The following is a 20518-nucleotide window of genomic DNA, read 5'->3' as shown; positions in this document are numbered from 1 at the left end:
ATGCAAAGCCATTATGTGAATGGGCAATTGTATTGCTGCTTGGAAAGTGAACAAAGAGGCATTGTGGCATTGCCCATCTACACTGTTGATTTGTCTTATTAAAGGAGTGGTTTGGTCAAGTCAATCTCTTTACACTGTTCCCCCCATGCAGGGCTTGGATGTTAGACATTGGGCCTTCATAACCACATGATTGCAATGACCAATCACAAAAGGAGCTGGTATCTTTGAGAGCAGCAGATTCGCTCTAGTTACCAGGCTTGATCATTGCCTCTGTTTAATAATGTGCCCCATGTACTACACACCTACTGCTGGAGCAATATTGATCCATATGCCAGATAGGGGCTGCTATGCTCCACACGCCATGCTCTTCCTACTGGTACCAGCAATGCATTGCAATCAGCGATGGTGATGGTTCCAGAGGAGTTCTCCAGAAAGGCAGCACATTGGAATCTCAGGAGTTTATGTATCAAGCAGTGAGAAGTGTGAAAATTTGACCAGTGAAGTTGCCCATAGCTTTGAAGTAGCATTTAAGTACAGTCTATAAAATTATAGGTAGAAGCTGATTGGTTGCTATGGGAAACTTCCCCACTGGTCCACTTCTCCATGCTTTTCAATGCTTGATACATAAACCTCTCAGTGTGTAAACTAATGCTGTTATCCAAAGTAGGCAATGCTGAGAATTGTTAATTCACAGGGTAACTAATTTTTTTCCTAAGATGTTTTACATTGCTTATACCATTGTCATGTTTACGTCAAATGTCTTCATTGGAAAGTTGTCTCTTGTCACTGTAGACTGATAGATTGCGGCCTGACCTCATCCTGCTGCGATGATCTCCATTCTGCAATAAATAAAAAACGCACCCTGGTCCTCCTGAGGCTGACAGGAAATACTATCCAAGAGGCGGTACTCACACTTCTGTCTGAGAGATTCAGCATGGTCTCTTCCATGATGGAGCCTTGGTGAGTTTACATTACTTGGTGGTTCTTTGAGTCTACTAACTAAGGGCGGTATTCAATTGTTGCTCCTGTCGAGCGTGATCAGGTGCCGGCGCACCATTTCAGCTCGCAGTTCCAGGGGGGTGCCAGCTGAAATGGGCAAAAAGTGATCTGTTTGGGTGCCCAAACAGCACTTTTCGCGATCACGCCCAGCACTTTGGTCGGAGGTAGCCGTTTTACGCGGCTAAATCCGATCACTATGGGCGCGATTAGCGCAAAAATCAGCAGCAATTGAATAGCGCCCCGCGATCTCCCGTCACTTTAGACAGGAGATTCGGATTGTGAAAACAATTGAATACCGCCCTAAGTATCCAACCAACTAACTATCTCAGTAACGATCTACAGAAGGGTCACCACACACACACACACACATATATATTCTTGCTGACACTTATTGGTTTGTTTGCATAACTATAATTAGTTTGTGACATGTATATTTCCTGATCCATAACCTGAGGCTATACATTATGATTCTCCTCCGACAATTTTGTAATCTCTGTCCATGGGCGGCATTCATGGATGCGTAGTCAGCGGTGTGTATGGATCTTGCAGATATTTACCAATATTGTGTAATATGTAATATACAGCCCTGGTGCAGTGGGTAAAATACCCTTTTTTAATCGTGTAAGTTCGAGATATAAATTATTCCTGCACCATGGACAGTGTGAGACATAATTATATTCACTATATGCACTGCCCGTGATGATGGAATAATTTATGACATTAAACGACATGATTACGCTAAAGTCTATACCTGGGAAATGAGCCACTTCTTAGTGGGCAACATTCAATCTCTAACCCAGTAACAGCCAATGAGATAGGATTTTTAAAGATGCTTGATATACACGAAGAAGGTCTTTAGTATAAAGACTATGGTCATTGACCACATATTAGGTCATCTGTTCCATAGCACCCCAAGTGGTAGAACACGTGTTTACATATTCTGCACCCACGCCTAGATGTGTAACACATCCAGGCCTATAATTTTTCTTGTTAACGTACTGTATGCTTTCACAATTCAATATTGAAACACTTTTTACATACATATGTTATGATGGGTAAAAGCTTTGAACACGCCTCCCAAAATGTATTCCTGTTTGGTATGCCTGTATATATCAGGAGACACAGAATAAAGTATGGGGTATATTATGTAGAATTAGCAGCGGGAAAGTAGCTTGATTTTGTAGCAGATATTTGGCAGAGAAGGGCAGGAGTGGTGGGGTAGCAACAAGTGAATTCACAATGGGGCATAGCCATATCACCTCCTATTGCCACACCCTCCTCCAGCACCCCAGCCTGCCGGGATTCACAGCAGCCCTAAAATTGGTTAATCATGTGTTTGGAGAGGTATAATGTGGTAAGGAGCTTCCTCTTGGCCAAGTGTATTCAGTGTGCTCCTTGCCACATTTGTATCTGCACTTTATTTTTAACATTGTTTTTTCCTCTATGCCATCTCTAGGATGAGCGTTAATTTCCGAAAAGCAATGCTGAAAAGATTGAAATTGAAGCAGATTAAGGGCGCTTCCAGTTGAAAAGGTAATTAATCAAGACTCTAATCAAATTTGTCTGAAAATTAATCCACTGCATACAAATGCATTTAGTACACAATGCAATGAGTTTGAACTTTAATTTGGCTTAATAGATTGTTGACCAATAAAGCAAGATTTGACAGGCAAAAATTATTTATATATAAATATCTATTTTATAATCACCTATGGTTTCAGTCTAGCACAGGCTCAGTAAGAGCTGCAGGGAGGCCCTGCCTCTCTGTCTCCTCACAGCTCTCACTGGCTGCCTGACTCCCATACAGCTTTTCTTCCAAGCTGAGATCTGTAACTCTTACAGCAGAGAAGATATATAAATTAAGTCTGCTCTGCTCTCCAGAACAGCAATGGATGATTCACAGCAGGGAGTGAAGAAGAAAAAAAAAAGGCAATTTTGCACCAGAACAAACTATGTTGGAATGCAAGGAGGCAAATATATATTTTTTAAAAAATGCATGCAAAGTTTATGCTGGCTGCTTTATTTTTACACTACTATTTAGGGTTCACCAAGGACACGCCCCTTCCAACTATAAGTCTCCCTGCACATATTAAAGCTGCTCCACCTGCAGTGCAACATTTTTTTTGCTACGGTGCAAATTTCTTCCCATTCACATTATTTCAGATCTATCATGGTCTACTAACATCTCTTCCATGGTAAAGAAGGCCCAACAACAACTTTATTTTCTGAGAAGATTGCCGGCTATAGGTTTGCCTAAAGGTAGCCTTGTGAATTTTTATATATGTGCTTTTGAGAGCACTGTAATCATATCACTGTGTGAGGTGGACAGAGCACACTGCCAGATCACAAGGCAATCAAAAGGGTGGTCAAATTGGTTAAATTGGCAATCGGCAAACGTTTACCCAAGATTGAGAACATTTACCATAAAAGGAGCTTGGGGAAGGTGGAATTAATTCTTATGGAAAAAGGCCACCAGAATCATGATTTATTCATATTGTTCCATTAAATAGGCTTTTAGGTATATTAGGAATACTAGTCGATTAAAAAATTGTTTACCTTTTTATTATCTCTAGATTGAACTCATGATTGGTGTTATTGTTTTATCATGTATTTTCCTATCTTGATCCTGGCTAAGAATCAAAATATGTATTTCAGATTCAATGGATATGTTATCAGGGCCGGCTCTTGGGGTGTTCGACCAGTGCGGTTGAACAGGGGCGCCACCCCATAGAGGGCCATAGAGGCCACCCCTCCCCAACATCCCAAATTTTAGTGGAACAGTACTGTCCCGCTGTTCCACCCGTGGGCCTTGGTGGCCCGCGGGTGGTCAAATCGGGATGTTGGGGACCCCCACTGCCGCAGCTGTGTGGCAGTGCCGGACTCCACATTAGCTGAATGGATGCTGCGCACATGCGCACAGCATCCATTCAGTGCCAGGAGAGGGCTCGGCTTACCCTCAGCTTGACGTTATTTGTAGGCATGCCATGCAGACACACCTCCAAATAACGTCACTTAGGGGTGTGGTCTATGGTAATTAGGTCACACACCCATTTTTGGCCATGCGCGAGTATTAGGCGCTATTAACTGAGCTGGCACAGGGTGCTCTGACCCCTGGAACCAACCCTGTATGCTATGTTTTGTTTAATGTAAGAACCAATGTTGATTGATTGAACTTGTCTCTTTTTTATTACATTGCTCTTAATTCTGAATCTGCCCCTTAGTATTTGGTGCATGTGATATTAAATCACTATACACCAATTTTCCTCACAGTAATTAATATTAGCACTTTTTTTCTAGTAAGGGACATGAGTTTGCTTCCAGTTCTAGTGATTTTGTCTTGTACAACAAAATATTTTATTCTTGATTCCATTTATTATTAAACAAACTCATGGTACTGCCATGGACACCAGCTTTGCCCCAAGATTTGCCAACTTGTATGTAGGTCTTTTTGACAAAAAATTAATCTGGAATGGGGGTTTTTGGTGACTTTTTTTTTATTTATGTGGGTGATTCACCTTAACCCACACAATGTGAATATTCTAAAAATTAACTAGCACTTGTCACACATTAGCTATTGTGATATCATTCTCCCCCATAGTTGGAGATATTCTACCTATTGAAACTTGCCAGAAAAAAAATTATATTAATAAATACCCTCACTACAGTAAAAGCATTATAGATTATGGAAAGATAATATTTTTAGAGGACAGCGACAAAGATTAAGATAAATGGAGATAAATATATTTTCTTTCCCAAGACCCAATTACTAAAATAAACAGAATTTAGACAGACCACATTATATTGTTTGTCATATTTACGGTACAATTCAGTTGCTAGGGTTGTGTTACTGGGCATCACCTTGAGACCCATTTGTGCACTGTACCGTTTAAAACTTCAGGAAGTCTTTGATCATTGTAATGTTGGATGTGAGGAATAATGAGAAAAGATATTGGCCACAAAGTCCCCCTTTGCTCAATAGTTCCAGAGTCGCTCCACACACATTGTTGAGAATTAAATTGTCCCCATGGAAATTTGAAAATTATTAAGATTATTTTTTGTTATTAAATTGGATAAAGTATTAAAATCTTGGACCGGATTCATGTTTCATCCAAGCGGACAATGTGTTTCCAGCTGTCCAAGCATCAAAGTCGCACCACGCCTGCGTCCCATTTCTGTATGTACCAAGTCACAGTACCGATTTGAATGCATGGTGTCAAAAATGCGAGGAGCATTCCTGGACACTGCCGAGGAGGAAACATTGGGTAGCTTAATATACGTATAGAGATTTTGCTTCTTACGGTAGTGCTGCAGGCATGTCGTTAAAATCGATTACATACAGAGACTCACATAGGAGGCCAGACTCAGATGATGAATTTGCATCTGCCATAAGACTGGTGCAAGTTTTGATGGTGCAACCGATGGTGACATCTAAAGACACACCAGGTGGTAAAAGAGTATCAATAAATGCAGCATGTGAGTGTATCAGCACTTGCACAATCAGATGCTTGGATGAATAATGGACACCAGAGAAGGGCTTTGAGGCAGCATTAACCTACATCAACTTGGAATCACCCCCTTATATTTCAGATAACCTTTCTGTGTATTTATAAAGGCTGATAATCTCGGAATTAATGTCTTTCTGACTTTATTTTAAGAACAGATCCAAAAATAATAGATTTTTTAAACAAAAGCCAATGTTGCTACTAGCAACACCTCCAGGATGTTCTAAATGCAAAAAAGTATTGTGTGTATCCTGCAAACTTACAGCCCATAGGATATGTGAATTCAAATCATATATAACTAATGCTAAACGCCAGAGTAATCATTTTATTACTTATATAATTAATGTTATTCATAGGTTGGAGCACAGACGTAAATTATAATATGGTGGGCAAGCTGCATAATCTTTTAAGAATTAGATTTCCTGAGCATAGTATAATAGCATTGTGTGTGGGTAACATAGAGGCTAATATAACAATTGTCTCCTATGATGGGTGGTATGCCTCCCTAAAGCAGGGATAGGCAGTGTGCCTCACTCCAGCTGCTGTGGAATCCCAGCATGCCCTGCTACAGTTCTGCTGTAAGGGCATACTAACACTGTGGCAGAGCATGCTGGGATGTGTGGTCCTACAGCTGTTGAAGTGTGGGATGTTGCCTATCCTTTCCCTAAAGTCTACGTTCAGTAAGATTATTAGACATCTGTCACTTAACATACAATAACTGCTTTATGTGAATGATAAAAAAAAGCACTAATAACAATTTCCAGTTGGTTATTCATATTCTCTATCATTCTGTGGCACTGCAGTGTCTGCAAGAGCAAGGATTTTGGTTCCATGAAGTTCAAAGACTGAAGAAGACACTTTGGAGACATTCTACATGTAATTGAGAACACTTTGCCATTGAACAATGTAACTACAAGATTTCTCCCACGTAGTCATCATTTTAGAGCACATTTTCAAGAAACATTGGACTGTGCTAGACTCTGAATTTAGATCATTGTGTGGGGGCGAACAGCAGCTGAAGACTATTGTCTGGGACAAAATGTAGACCTGTTGAAAGTATTCCGATGTCAGCTTATCAAAATGTAAAAAGAGGCTGGATGAGATGTCTTCTGCCAACTGCCACTCACCTGTAGGGAAAACTGTCACCAAGCTATCAAACATGGGAAACTGAAGGATGTTCCATGTTTTCCATTAAAGTCTACTTCCTACTTTTCTATTAATGATGTTGTATAGTTGTATAGTACCGTACATTGTAGATTTTGATGTAGTGGATATTTTAACTTAAATACATTTGAGTTATATTCAAGTTTTTTATGTGAAAGTGAGCATATTTTTTTATTTTTGTTTAGCTACACTTTGTTATTCATTTTTTTATATGTGTACTATCTACTCATATTTGTATAGATTTCCTATTATACAGTATTATAACAATCATACCTGCTACTGTATGTACTTACTTTTCCATATGTTTATTATGACATGCGGAGAACGATTCTATATGCTGTACAGCAGAGCTGCTGTAACTTGTAGTTCTACAACAACTAGCAAACTAAACGCTTTTCCAAAATTTTTAAATAGCTTCTTGAAAACATGTTGCAGATGCGATAGAAATTGCTGAATATTCTTTTTCAATTCTTCTGCAGACAAGTATAATGTAGTCCACCATAAATAGTATACTGTACAAAAGTAAGTGAAACAACATTTGATAGGCACACTAATGCTGGCCATACATCTGCACGATTTCGGGCCGATTGGCCGATTTTCGATGAGTCGTACGATGAATCGTGTAGAAATCGTGTATTTTTTTAGTAGGATACAATCCGATGCGCGCTCCCGCAGCTCCTAAAATGGATCGTATGATCAGATGGGCAGCCCATACTATCTATCATATCATGTGCAGATCGTACTGTGTATTTTGTGCATGCGATACATCGTGCGTCCCTTCATGTAATTTCAATGACTTTTTCCTGATGAGCACGTGAAAACAACAAATCGTGCCGCCGGGACTGCCAGTGAGCACTGGGGAGTCGTGATGTGAATCTGATCTTATGCCGATGTGCAGGTGTATGGCCAGCATAAGTACGGGAACCAGACATGGATGTAGAGAATAATATCCACAAAAGAAAAACAAACACAAAACAAAATGACCTCAACGAACAGTAAAAAGAGGAATATTCAATCTATGTTTAATAACACTAAACAAACTATACATATCCCTCCTTAAGAAAAGCCTTGAATGTGCACCGAACAAATTTGATACATACTTAGACGTCATAGCTTTCACCAGAAAACTGACCCTCAAAAACATTTGAGTGTATGATGGTTTTAGTAGCATCCTGGGTAAGACAGGCCCTGATCTTGGAAATATTTTTGAGTTTGTAGTTTCTTGTTAGAAGAGTGTAAGTGAAGCATCACTGCTAACACATTTACACATTGGTAACCAGGGCCGGATTAAGGTCTGTGGGGGCCCCTGGGCAGCAAACTTGTTGGGGCCCCTATCAATAAAGTTATACAAGTGGTATAATGCTGATGTTTTAAAAATATATAATGTACTGCGTACATTATATTACCTTCATTTACACACACAATTACCTACTTGAACACAAGCTCTCTCTTCTTCTGCTCCACGGCCAGGTGACAGGCAGAAGCAGAGTGTAACATGACACCTTGGAGTCTGCTCTGCCTCACGCTGTCACACACTGCAGGCTGCCTGGCTGCCGGGTTGCTGCTTGGGCTCTGGTCTGATCAGCCACAGTCTCATAATCTCACGAAACTGTGACTGTAATGAAGCTCCTCGGCGGCTGCTGAGAGAAACCAGCTGAGCTGCCGAGGAGTACCGCAGAGGAGACAGCTAAATGCTGTACTCCGGGTTTTCAGTAGAAGCAGTGGCCGGAGGCAGGGGACAGTGTGTGGGGGCCCACTATGTGTGGGGGCCCCAGGACGACCGCCCCTGTCGCCCTGCCTATAATCCGGCCCTGTTGGTAACAGTTATATTCTCCTGGACAGATGGCTGATATTATTTAGTCCTTTCTCATGCAATACAGCACATGTAGGGGCAATTTGTAATAATAGATCACCTGTTTAACTGATAAACCAATACAGTAGCCTCAGTCAGTTCTATTAGTTTTTAAACTGATACCCCTTTTACACCAGAGCAAACACCTGGGTTTTCGCTGGGTCTACCCGGGTCGCAGCTCAGTGTAAAAGGGTCCCTAAAAAATAAGCTGGGTCAAGTGACCCGGCAATCCAACCTAGGTAGCTACCAGGGTCGGACCCGGGATGGACCTGGGTAATGGTGCAGTGTAAACGGCGCAACCCAGATTATCCAACCTGGATCATGCCTAAAATGAGCTGATTAGTGGTTGTGGAGCAGTCACCTCCCACTTTATGGCCTCACAAGTTTAGCAGGGCAGACCCAGGTTCAGTGTGAACGGAGCTAACCTGAGAATAACCCAGATCGATGATGCCGTGTAAACAGTGTCTGATCTGGGTTGGAACCATAGGTATCTTCATAATGGGTGCAAGGTGCACACGGGCTCCTGGGTCCAGGGGGGCCCATACCGCACACCCTGCACCCATAGGTAATTATACTTACTTCTCCATCGATCCCGATGTGCTGCTCCGCGGCCACCATTTACCTAGTGATCTGCGCATGCGCAGAAAAGATGTCCCCGGGAAAGTAGGGTCGTAGGCGCCATTTTCCCGGAGAGCCACACATGTGCAGTAGATTCTGGCAGTGCCGCTGACAGGAGGGGGCCCAAATGGAGGCTGCACACGGGCTCCCTCCTCTCTTAAAACACCCCTGGTTGGAACTATATCTGAAAACCCAGGTTGGACCCGGGTTTTTTTGTGGAAAAGAGGTATAACTGTGATATACACCAGAGTCTACCTGTATGTATAATTATCTGCTGCTAATGGCTAAATACCAAAATAACTAAATTGTATCTCCTTTCAATGCCCAGACTGCAGGAGTGAGCTGCTGGCTTGTGAGACTGAATGACTGATGTATGTTTGACATCTGTCCTTTTGAAAAATAGGTAGCCAGTCCATTGGGTCACCTACATGGTAAATACCACTGACCACCAATCAGAATGCAGAGGCCATACTATAATGGGGTTATTGGATGCATGTGTATGGTGTTAGCCCTGTCTGATATCTACATAAAGATTGGAAATACACATGTAAAGTTTAGTTTCATGATAATGTAGAACAAATTCCTTCGTACATATTTTATGATAAATATATATATTAGTATTTATTTGGGCACTTAATAGAATAAATGTTAGATCATTTAATGTTCTAACAGGACAAATAACTTATATTAGTGGTTCTCAAACTCGGTCCTCAGGACCCCACACAGGTCACATTTCCCAGGTCACCCAGCAGGTGCACAGGTGTAGTCATTACTCAAGCTGGGCATCCACTACACAATTTTCTGTCAGATATCTGTCCAATCTGGCTGGTTGGAATGAAAACCTGGTAATGTATGGGAGCAAATGACAGTCGCCCATTTTCTGACAAACACTGGAAAATAGCCAAAAATTGTTGTTCAGACAAATTGGTTAAAACACCCAAATGTAACCAATTTGAACAATTTTTGTGGCCTTTTTTTCAGTGTTTAAAACGATATGATCGACTGTCATTTGCTCCCATACATTACCAGGTGTTCGGTTCAGTCATTGATCAGCAGCAGCATCCATAGAGCTCTGCCAGTGCGTGCAGCCCGAGCTCTGTGTGTGTGTGTCTGGCCGGGCTCAGGGCCTGATTCAGAGCCGGACGCTCTGACCAGAGCGCTCGCTCTGAATCAGGACCCTCCTACCTATTCTTGGAGCGGCCTCTTGGACGCTCGCACAGCTGTGGGTTACCACCCACAGCTTATGCGAGCGTCCATGATGATGGTCGCGATGGTCAAGACCATCGGGCTTGCGACGAGACCCTGCAGTAGGGTCTCGTTGCCACAAGCCCTGGAGTGATTTTGGCTTTATCAGAGCCAAAATCACTCCCACTGACATCACTAGTGACATCACTAGTGATGTCAGTGGGGCCGGACCCAGACGGTAGGCGTTCCCATGGGAACGCCTCCATCTGGCAGCCACACCCCCGGCACACCCACCACAGGGGGCATGCTGTCACTCACCATCAACAGCACGCCCCCTTTTGTGCGAGACCCCGAGCGACGGCTTCCTCGTCGCTCGCCGGGTCTCGCGCATGCGCACGACGGAGCAGCCTCCATCGTGCGCATGCGCATTTGGGTACTATCGACCCTGCACTGGCCACCTGGCACACTGGTACTCACTCCCGGTACCCTCAAATTACAGCATCAAGCGTGAGGCATGTTCGACCAGTGCCGTCGAACAGGTGTTCCGCCCCATAGAGGGCGCACCCCTCCCAGCCATTCCTGATTTCAGCGGGACAGTCCCTTTTTTCGGGCACTATCCAGCTGTTCCACCCACGGGACAAAGTGTCCTGCAGGCGGTCGGGATGTTGGGCATCTCCACCGCCGCAGAAATATGATACCTGGTGGAGAACATATAGCCACACAGTTGATTAGTGAAACAACTGGCTTCCAAATATTGGTAGCATTAGATCCCACCAGGATCACTCGGGGAACTTTAAATTTTAGATATATTCAAGACCTGGCTAAATTAATAGATAACATCACCGAGATGTATGATGACACTTTCAGGTATACCGGTAAAGAGCTACAAGCTTATAAAAAGGAGTTGATACATCATAGGCTAGTGTTAAACTATTTAACATCTATTACTGGTGGTGACTTTGGCCACCCAATTTGGTGTCAAGTGTTGCACATACATTACAAATAATACTAATGACCCCAAAGAGGTAATTGGCCGAAAAATGGATGAAATCCTACAACTGAAGTGGGAGTTTCGAAAGGACCATAATATTTCATTGTATGAGACAGACGTAAAGGTAGAGAAATGGTTCTCTTGGTTAAATCCAGCTGGTCTGGGAGATTTGGTACAGGAGATGGTTGCTAGTATAGGTAAACTCCTTATTCTTATACTGATTGTCATTTTAGTCATTGGTTTAAGTGTCAGATGTATTATTGCTGTGTTGAAGTGTGGAAAACGTATCACTAGGGTAAATAGGAAAAATTTAATCTTGATGGTGGTGAATAGCGGTGATATGGGTACTAAGGTTGATAAAGAACTGCATTACAATCCTGACATTGAATGTGCCTACTGATAATAATATGCTAATAGGCTAAGTCATGTGTAATAATAATTATTGTAAATGTTCTTTTAAAACATCCTAGATAATGTAGTCTCAATTCCCCCAAACCTCCTTTATAGGTTCGATGAGATCCCACATCCTACCCATGGTCCCGTATATAGATATGTTGAGTGTTGTTCTACCCTCTTGAAACGCATTATTAATGGTTCAATGACCGACTCGTGTCATACCATTTAGAACATTGAATAATAAATTATTATACATGACTGGAAAGGTTAAGAATAAAATGTGATAGCTTATGTTTGCTATCAAAGGGTGGACTGCCAAAATCAGATAATTGGATATGATCGCTTGCAATTATTATCTGACGATCTAGTCGTCTATGGACTGATAAAGAGTAATTGGATGCTACTCTGCATCGGCGCAAGCCGATGCACACAAATGCGTGTATATATATATATATATATATCAGTCAAGGTTTAGTCATATATCCTTGGGTGATGGTGACAGCAGAATTCAGGATTGAATTATTGTGTACTGGACCAGTAGCGCACTGCATATTTATCGGCTGTGCTTATAGTATATTATTGCTTTTTATTCTAATTGTTAATTCTTTCCCTTTATACATAAATAACTTTTTGTGCTTTGGAACCACACGATTGGGCTGGAAAGCAATTCTTTGGCAAGCGACTTGCAGCGCTAACTAGCGACAATTAGGAATTAATAGAGTATATATATATATAAGGCTGCCACGGGCTTGGCACTCTTCCTCCAGGAAGTATAGGGTGGGTGCCCCCTGCAAATTATGGAAATAGCAGACAGACAATGGTGGCACTCCAGTTACAGCAATATTAAAGCTGGGTCAATAGATCACTGGCATGTTTATTGAAAATCAACGTTTCGGTCCTGGCAGACCTTCGTCAGGAATAAAATACATATACAAACAACACTTACCTAAATACAAGAAGACTCCACCACGAGTGTGCACCCCCGCCAACCTCCCGGAGCTGAGCCATGACGTCATCAGCGTGCACTAAGCAGCGCGCGAGGCGTACGGCAGTCAGCTCTCCATGGCAACGCTGTAAACAAAGCAGTGAAGCCAGGAATAATGAGTAGTGTAAAAAGAAAAAAGATACAACACTGATATAATAGCTAGCAGATCGCTGAACCCAGCGCAATATACATTAGATGATATACATCAAAGTAAGATAAAGCATGGTTACATCATATATAAAAAGAGGAAAAAGCGTCTGATACTAAGATAGACAAAGAGAATCATACAAAGCATGTGAGTGAAAGTGTTTCATTCAGCCCATTAGGCTGCACAGTATTCAAGCGGAAGATCCAGCGGGCTTCCAATTGTAATAACATAGTAGACCTATCTCCCCCCATATCCTCACATGTTCTAGCCAATTTGTGGTGTACTATATTAGATGTCCCTGTGGATACCTGTATATAGGTAAAACCACCAGACAGTTCCGAGAGCGGATGGCTTTACATAGATCGGCCATACGCATGGCTTTAGCAGGGAAGGATTATGATCAGCCAGTGGCTCCACACTTTAAGGAATGTAGACATAATTTATCTACCCTACGATACAAAATGATTGATCATATCACTGATAACAAACGGGGGGAGATAGGTCTACTATGTTATTACAATGCACGCTGATGACGTCATGGCTCAGCTCCGGGAGGTTGGCGGGGGTGCACACTCGTGGTGGAGTCTTCTTGTATTTAGGTAAGTGTTGTTTGTATATGTATTTTATTCCTGACGAAGGTCCGCCAGGACCAAAACGTTGATTTTCAATAAACATGCCGGTGTTCTATTGACCCGGCTTTAATATTGCTGTAACTGGAGTGCCACCATTGTCTGTCTGCTATTTCCCTATTTTGCGGGGGGCACACACTCTATACTTCCTGGAGGAAGAGTGCCAAGCCCGTGGCAGCCTTGTATTGGAGGTGAACGGATCACCTACCTTAAGCTGAGGCACCATCCCCTTTATTACTTTGCTTGTCAGTGTTACAACTGTGTGATCATAGTGTCATGTCTCTGCAACAAGACCTTCTTGAACAAATCAGATTTACCACTGCGGAATTACCATTGGGAGATTTACTGTCCTTCTCAGACACGGATGCTGATGGTATCCTTTTTAAAGAAAACTGGTCAGCTACAGTTGGAGAGGAATCCAGTGAACATTATTTTGCTCAATTACTCAAGCTTAAAAAACGAGAGATTGATTATTTTATACATGGCGTTACCCTCAGTGATTATTACCGCAACAGGAAAATACCGAGAGGATTCCGCATAAAGAACATCCCTACAATTGGACGTCTAAATCCTGACTTTTGCCGTAAGTGGGCTGCTGTCCTTAATAAAGCATCATTTGATCTTATATTACTTGTTGTGGAAGAATCCAGCAGGGAACTGAGTATTGTCAAAGAAAAAATCAAAGCATTTGAAACCAATCTCCTTTCTAAGATTGTGGCTGATAAAACTTGTGACTGGCTTACCAAACTTCAGACTCAAGCTGATACTTATAAGAAAGACCTTAATAAATTTAAACAGAGCAAGTTGACAGGGACTACGAGGAGAAAAGGGTATATTCCTGGGCTAATAACCCCACAGGAAGGAGATTGCCACAGGCAGGTCCTTATAGAAGATTCCGTAAGTTCCCTTTGGATACAGACACCTCCAGCGGAGGACAGGCTAGTGATCCGGAATGTGCCGGTACCAGCAATGCACCTACTTCACGCAGGCCCCCTTTAGGGGTGACCACCAGGGCCAAAAATGGCCCCCCTGGAGAACCTTCGCGAGACGAGGAAGACAATGCGAAAGGCAGAAAAAAAGTATTGCAAAAAAGGAAGAAATACTCTATAACCTTTCCTCATGGATGTTATCTGTGGATGAATGCAACATGTTACAACGAGGCCTGAGTTTCGTACCTACGGTACAACATAATTCCCTACAGACCTGGATTGATCTGCATAAGTTTAGCAGACAACTACGATTAAAAGAATTTTTCGGTAATGAGACCAATGAATCTCCCTCTAATATTATTGATTGTCCTGTCAGATCTAAGTCCTCTTTTGATCCCAATTCTAACAATATCATGATTAAGGGCTTTACCAGCATTATGGAATCCTGCATTAAAGAAAATGATAAAAACGAACATATCCACTCTAATCTATCCAAAAATGAGATGGCAGCACTCAAAAGCCTTAGTGAGGACAAATCCATCGTAATACGCTCCGCTGACAAAGGCGGGGCTGTGGTGTTACAAGACGTCAATGATTATAGAATAGAGGCTCTAAGACAACTATCTGACCATAAGGTATATGAGAAACTTCAAAGAGATCCCACAGCAGAATTCAAGGATGAACTGCATAGGATCCTACAGTCTGCTTGCGAGGACAACATCATTACTGATAATACGATGCAAGCTTTATTGCCCCAGACACCGACAGTTCCAGTCTTTTATACGCTACCAAAACTACATAAGGATGCGGTACATCCCCCCGGCAGACCGATCATTTCAGCCCGCAATTCACTTTGTTATAATATCTCTAAATATATTGATTTCTATCTCCAACCAGCTGTTCAAGCACAAAAGGTGTATCTTAAGGATACAACTGAATTTCTGAAGATCTTTGATCATTTCAATCAACTACCTGATGACCACTGGCTATGTACTATTGACGTTATTGGTTTATATACCAACATTCCTCATGACAGGGGAATTAGGGCGGTTGAGCAATAATTAACGAATAACCCCTATTATCAGGGACCTGATCTGTCATTCTTCTTGCATTTGCTTGAGCTTACCCTGAAACGTAATTATTTTTTGTTTGATGGCTGTTACTACTTGCAGATCCTGGGCTGCGCAATGGGTTCTTGTGCAGCCCCGGTATATGCGAACACTTTCATGTTTGGGGTGGAGAATAATTTATTCTTTGTTAACAAAGCATTTTCTGATTGTATCAAAATTTTCAGACGGTACATAGATGATGTATTTCTAATTTGGCACGGTACTCATGATGCTTTTGTATCGATGATGGAGGTAGTTAATACTATTGACCCTAACATCAAATTCACGTTTGAAAGTAGTGCCAAAGAAGTACACTTCCTAGATGTATTTGTACGGATAAAGAATCACAAGATTGTTACTTCAGTTTATAGTAAACCAACTGACAGAAATAATTTACTCTTGGCATCTAGTTATCATCCCAAAAATCTTATTAAAGGTTTACCATATTCCCAGTTTTTGAGAGTACACCGCATCTGTAGTGATCCGACGGAAGAAAAACTCCAGCTAGATAGGATGATGAATAATTTCTTGGCTAGAGGCTATCCTGCCGATTTGCTTAGAGAGTCTAAGGAGAGAGCTTTGTTAGCCCCCAAACAAAATGTTGTAATACCGCAGGCAACCACCACTAATACAGACAGAATTGTATGGGTTAATGGCTTTAGTGCCAGTAGTGAGACTATGATCAGGAGGGCTCGCCATTTTTGGCCTATGATTAAGAATGATCCTGCGCTATGTGCACTTAAAAACTCTAGGATCCTCCCCTGTTATAAACGTGGTCGTAATGTGCGGGACTGGATAGTCCACACTGACATCACGGGTTTTGATGTTGTTACTATGCCAAAAAACTTTCTGACAAAAAAACCAGGAAACTATAGGTGTTTGGGATGTACTACTTGTAGTTACCTAGAAATAGGTGATAGCTTTGTACATCCTCACACTGGCCATAAATTCCGCATTAAACATATCCTCACATGTACTAGCCAATTTGTGGTGTACTATATTAGATGTCCCTGTGAATACCTGTATATAGGTAACACCACCAGACAGTTCCGAGAGCGGATGGCTTTACATAGATCGGCCATACGCATGGCTTTAGCAGGGAAGGATTATGATCAGCCAGTGGCTCCACACTTTAAGGAATGTAGACAAAATTTATCTACCCTACGATACAAAATGATTGATCATATCCCTGATAACAAACGGGGGGGAGATAGGTCTACTATGTTATACAATTGGAAGCCCGCTGGATCTTCCGCTTGAATACTGTGCAGCCTAATGGGCTGATTGAAAAACTTTCACTCACATGCTTCGTATGATTCTCTTTGTCTATCTTAGTATCAGACGCTTTTTCCTCTTTTTATATATGATGTAACCATGCTTTATCTTACTTTGATGTATATCATCTAATGTATATTGCGCTGGATTCAGCGATCTGCTAGCTATTATATCAGTGTTGTATCTTTTTTTCTTTTTACACTACTCATTATTCCTGGCTTCACTGCTTTGTTTACAGCGTTGCCATGGAGAGCTGACTGCCGTACGCCTCGCTCGCTGCTTAGTGCACGCTGATGACGTCATGGCTCAGCTCCGGGAGGTTGGTGGGGGTGCACACTCGTGGTGGAGTCTTCTTGTATTTAGGTAAGTGTTGTTTGTATATGTATTTTATTCCTGACGAAGGTCCGCCAATAAACATGCCGGTGATCTATTGACCCGGCTTTAATATTGCTGTAACTGGAGTGCCACCATTGTCTGTCTGCTATTTCCCTATTTTGCGGGGGACACCCACCCTATACTTCCTGGAGGAAGAGTGCCAAGCCCGTGGCAGACTTGTATTGGAGGTGAACGGATCACCTACCTTAAACTGAGGCACCATCCCCTTTATTACTTTGCTTGTCAGTGTGACAACTGTGTGATCACAGTGTCATGTCTCTGCAACAAGACCTTCTTGAACAAATTGGATTTACTACTGTGCAATTACCATTGGGAGACTTACTGTCCTTCTCAGACACGGATGCTGAAGGTATCCTTTTTAAAGAAAACTGGTCAGCTACAGTTGGAGAGGAATCCAGTGAACATTATTTTGTTCAATTACTCAAGCTTAAACAATGAGAGATTGATTATTTTATGCATGGCGTTACCCTCAGTGATTATTACCGCAACAGGAAAATACCGAGAGGATTCCGCATAAAGAACATCCCTACAATTGGTCGTCTAAATCCTGACTTTTGCCGTAAGTGGGCTGCTGTCCTTAATAAAGCATCCTTTGATCTTATATTATTTGTTGTGGAAGAATCCAGCAGGGAACTGAGTATTGTCAAAGAAAAAATCAAAGCATTTGAAACCAATCACCTTTCTAAGATTGTGGCTGATAAAACTTGTGACTGGCTTACCAAACTTCAGACTCAAGCTGATACTTATAAGAAAGACCTTAATAAATTTAAACAGATCAAGCTCTCTATAGTTGACAGGGACTACGAGGAGAAAAGGGTATATTCCTGGGCTAATGATTTTCAATAAACATGCCGGTGATATATTGACCCGGCTTTAATATTGCTGTAACTGGAGTGCTACCGTTGTCTGTCTGCTATATATATATATATATATATATGTATATATATATATATATATTAGGGGTGTGCACCGGCCACTTTTCGTGTTTTGTGTTTTGGTTTTGGATCTGGATCTTTCTTCGTGTTTTGGATCTGGATTGGTTTTGCCAAAACCACCCTTCCGTGTTTTGGGTTCTGGGTTTTGTGTTTTGGATCTGTATTTTTTTGAAAAAAAGCATAAAAACAGCTAAAATCACAGAATTTGTAGGTTTTTCTGCTCCTATGCTATTATTAACCTCAATAACCTTAATTTCCACTCATTTCCAGTCTATTCTGAACACCTCACACCTCACAATAGTGTTTTTATGTCCAAAAGGTTGCACCGAGGTAGCTGGATGACTATGCTAAGCGACACGAGTGGGCGGCACAAACACGTGACCCATCTAGGAGTGACACTGCAGTGGCAGGCAGGATGGCAGTTAGAAAAACTAGGCCCCAAACTGTACATAATGCAAAGAAAAAAAGAGGTGCAAGATGGAATTGTCCTTGGGCCCTCCCACCCACCCTTATGTTGTATAAACAGGACATGCACACTTTAACAAATCAATCATTTCAGCGCCAGGGTCTGCCACACAACTGTGGCTGAAATGATTGGTTCGTTTGGGCCCCCACAAAACAAGCTGGCAATTAATGTGTCCCTGCACAAACTGGCTCTACGGAGGCAAGATGTCATCCTCATCCTCCTCATCCACCGATTCCTCACCCTCTTCAGTGTGTACATCCTCATCCTCACAAAGTATTAACTCGTCCCCACTTGAATCCACCACCACAGGTCCCTCTGTACCTTCTGGAGGCTGGTCTCCCTGGAAGAGCTGATAATTCATTTTGATGAACATCATCTTCTCCACATTCTGTGGAAGCAACCTCCTACGCCTTTCGCTGACAAGGTTCCCGGCTGCACTAAACACTCTTTCGGAGTACACACTGGAGGGGGGGCAACTCAGGTAAAATAGAGCCAGTTTATACAGGGGCCTCCAAATTGCCTCTTTTTCCTGCCAGTACAGGTATGGACTGTCTGACATGCCTACTTGGATGCTGTCACCGATGTAATCCTCCACCATTCTGTCAATGGTGACAGTATCATATGCAGTGACAGTAGACATGTCAGAAATTGTTGCCAGGTCCTTCAGTCCGGACCAGATGTCCAAACTTGGTCCTGCCTGCCCTGCATCACCGCCAGCGGGTTGCTTAGGATACCTAAGTTTTTTCCTGGCAGCCCCAGTTGCGGGAGAAAATGAAGAAGGAGCCGTTGACGTGTCACGTTCCGCTTCAGCTGACAGTGTGTTCACCAGCAGGTCTTTGCACCTCTGCAGGCTTGTGTCGGCCGGAAAGAGAGACACCACATAGGCTTTAAACCTAGGATCGAGCACGGTGGCCAAAATGTAGTGGTCTGATTTCAACAGATTGACCACCCTGGAATCCTGGCAAAGCGAATGAAGGGCTTCATCCACAAGTCCCACATGCCGAGCGGAATCGCTCCGTCTTAGCTCCTCCTTCACTTTCTCCAGCTGCTTCTGCAAAAGCCTGATGAGGGGAATGACCTGACTCAAGCTGGCAGTGTCTGAACTGACTTCACGTGTGGCAAGTTCGAAGGGCTGAAGAACCTTGCACAACATGGAAATCATTCTCCACTGCGCTTGAGTCAGGTGCATACCCCCTCCTTTGCCTATGTCATAGGTGGATGTATAGGCTTGTATGGCCTTTTGCTGCTCCTCCATCCTCTGAAGCATATAGAGGGTTGAGTTCCACCGCGTCACAACCTCTTGCTTCAGGTGATGGCGGGGCAGGTTCAAGAGTGTTTGCTGGCGCTCCAGTCTTCGGCACGCAGTCGCTGAATGGCGAAAGTGGCCAGAAATTTTTCGGGCCACCCAAAGCGTCTCCTGCACGCCCCTGTCGCTTTTCAGAAAATTCTGCACCACCAAGTTTATTGTGTGAGCAAAACATGGGACGTGCTGGAATTTGCCCAGATGTAATGCCCGCACAATATTGGTGGCGTTGTCAGATATCACAAATCCCCAGGAGAGTCTAAGTGGGGTAAGCCACTGGGCGATGATTTCCCTCAGTTTCTCTAAGAGGTTGTCGGCGGTGTGCCTCTTACTGAAACCGGTGATACACAGCGTAGCCTGCCTTGTAACGAGCTGGCGTTTCTGAGATGCTGCTACTGGTGACGCTGCTGCTGTTGCTGCGTAAGGTGATACATCTACCCAGTGGGCTGTCACAGTCATATAGTCCTTAGTCTGCCCTGTTCCACTTGTCCACATGTCCGTGGTTAAGTGGACATTGTGTACAACGGCATTTTTCAGGACACTGAGGACACTTTTTCTGACGTTTCTGTACAGTCTCGGTATCGCCTGCCTAGTGAAGTGGAATCTAGACGGGATTTGGAACCGGGGACACACTAC

General features: G+C 42.7%; 1 protein-coding gene across 1 annotated transcript in view; it reads left to right on the top strand.

Moving 5' to 3' along the window:
* The window catches only part of LOC148500717 (NACHT, LRR and PYD domains-containing protein 12-like), a 51483-nt gene extending 44716 nt beyond the window's left edge, over positions 1 to 6767 (top strand). The window contains exons 11-13 of the mRNA XM_088451422.1: positions 793 to 960; positions 2456 to 2532; positions 6305 to 6767. Coding sequence (XP_088307548.1) covers positions 793 to 960; positions 2456 to 2528 — 241 coding nt within the window. The 3' untranslated portion in view covers positions 2529 to 2532; positions 6305 to 6767. The remainder of the gene's footprint in view (positions 1 to 792; positions 961 to 2455; positions 2533 to 6304) is intronic.
* Positions 6768 to 20518: the final 13751 nt, after the last annotated feature.

This window comes from Taudactylus pleione, unplaced genomic scaffold, assembly GCF_031769625.1.
Source record: "Taudactylus pleione unplaced genomic scaffold, aTauple2 ptg000547l, whole genome shotgun sequence".
Classification (NCBI taxonomy): domain Eukaryota; kingdom Metazoa; phylum Chordata; class Amphibia; order Anura; family Myobatrachidae; genus Taudactylus; species Taudactylus pleione.
This window is presented reverse-complemented; position numbering and strand designations above follow the sequence as displayed.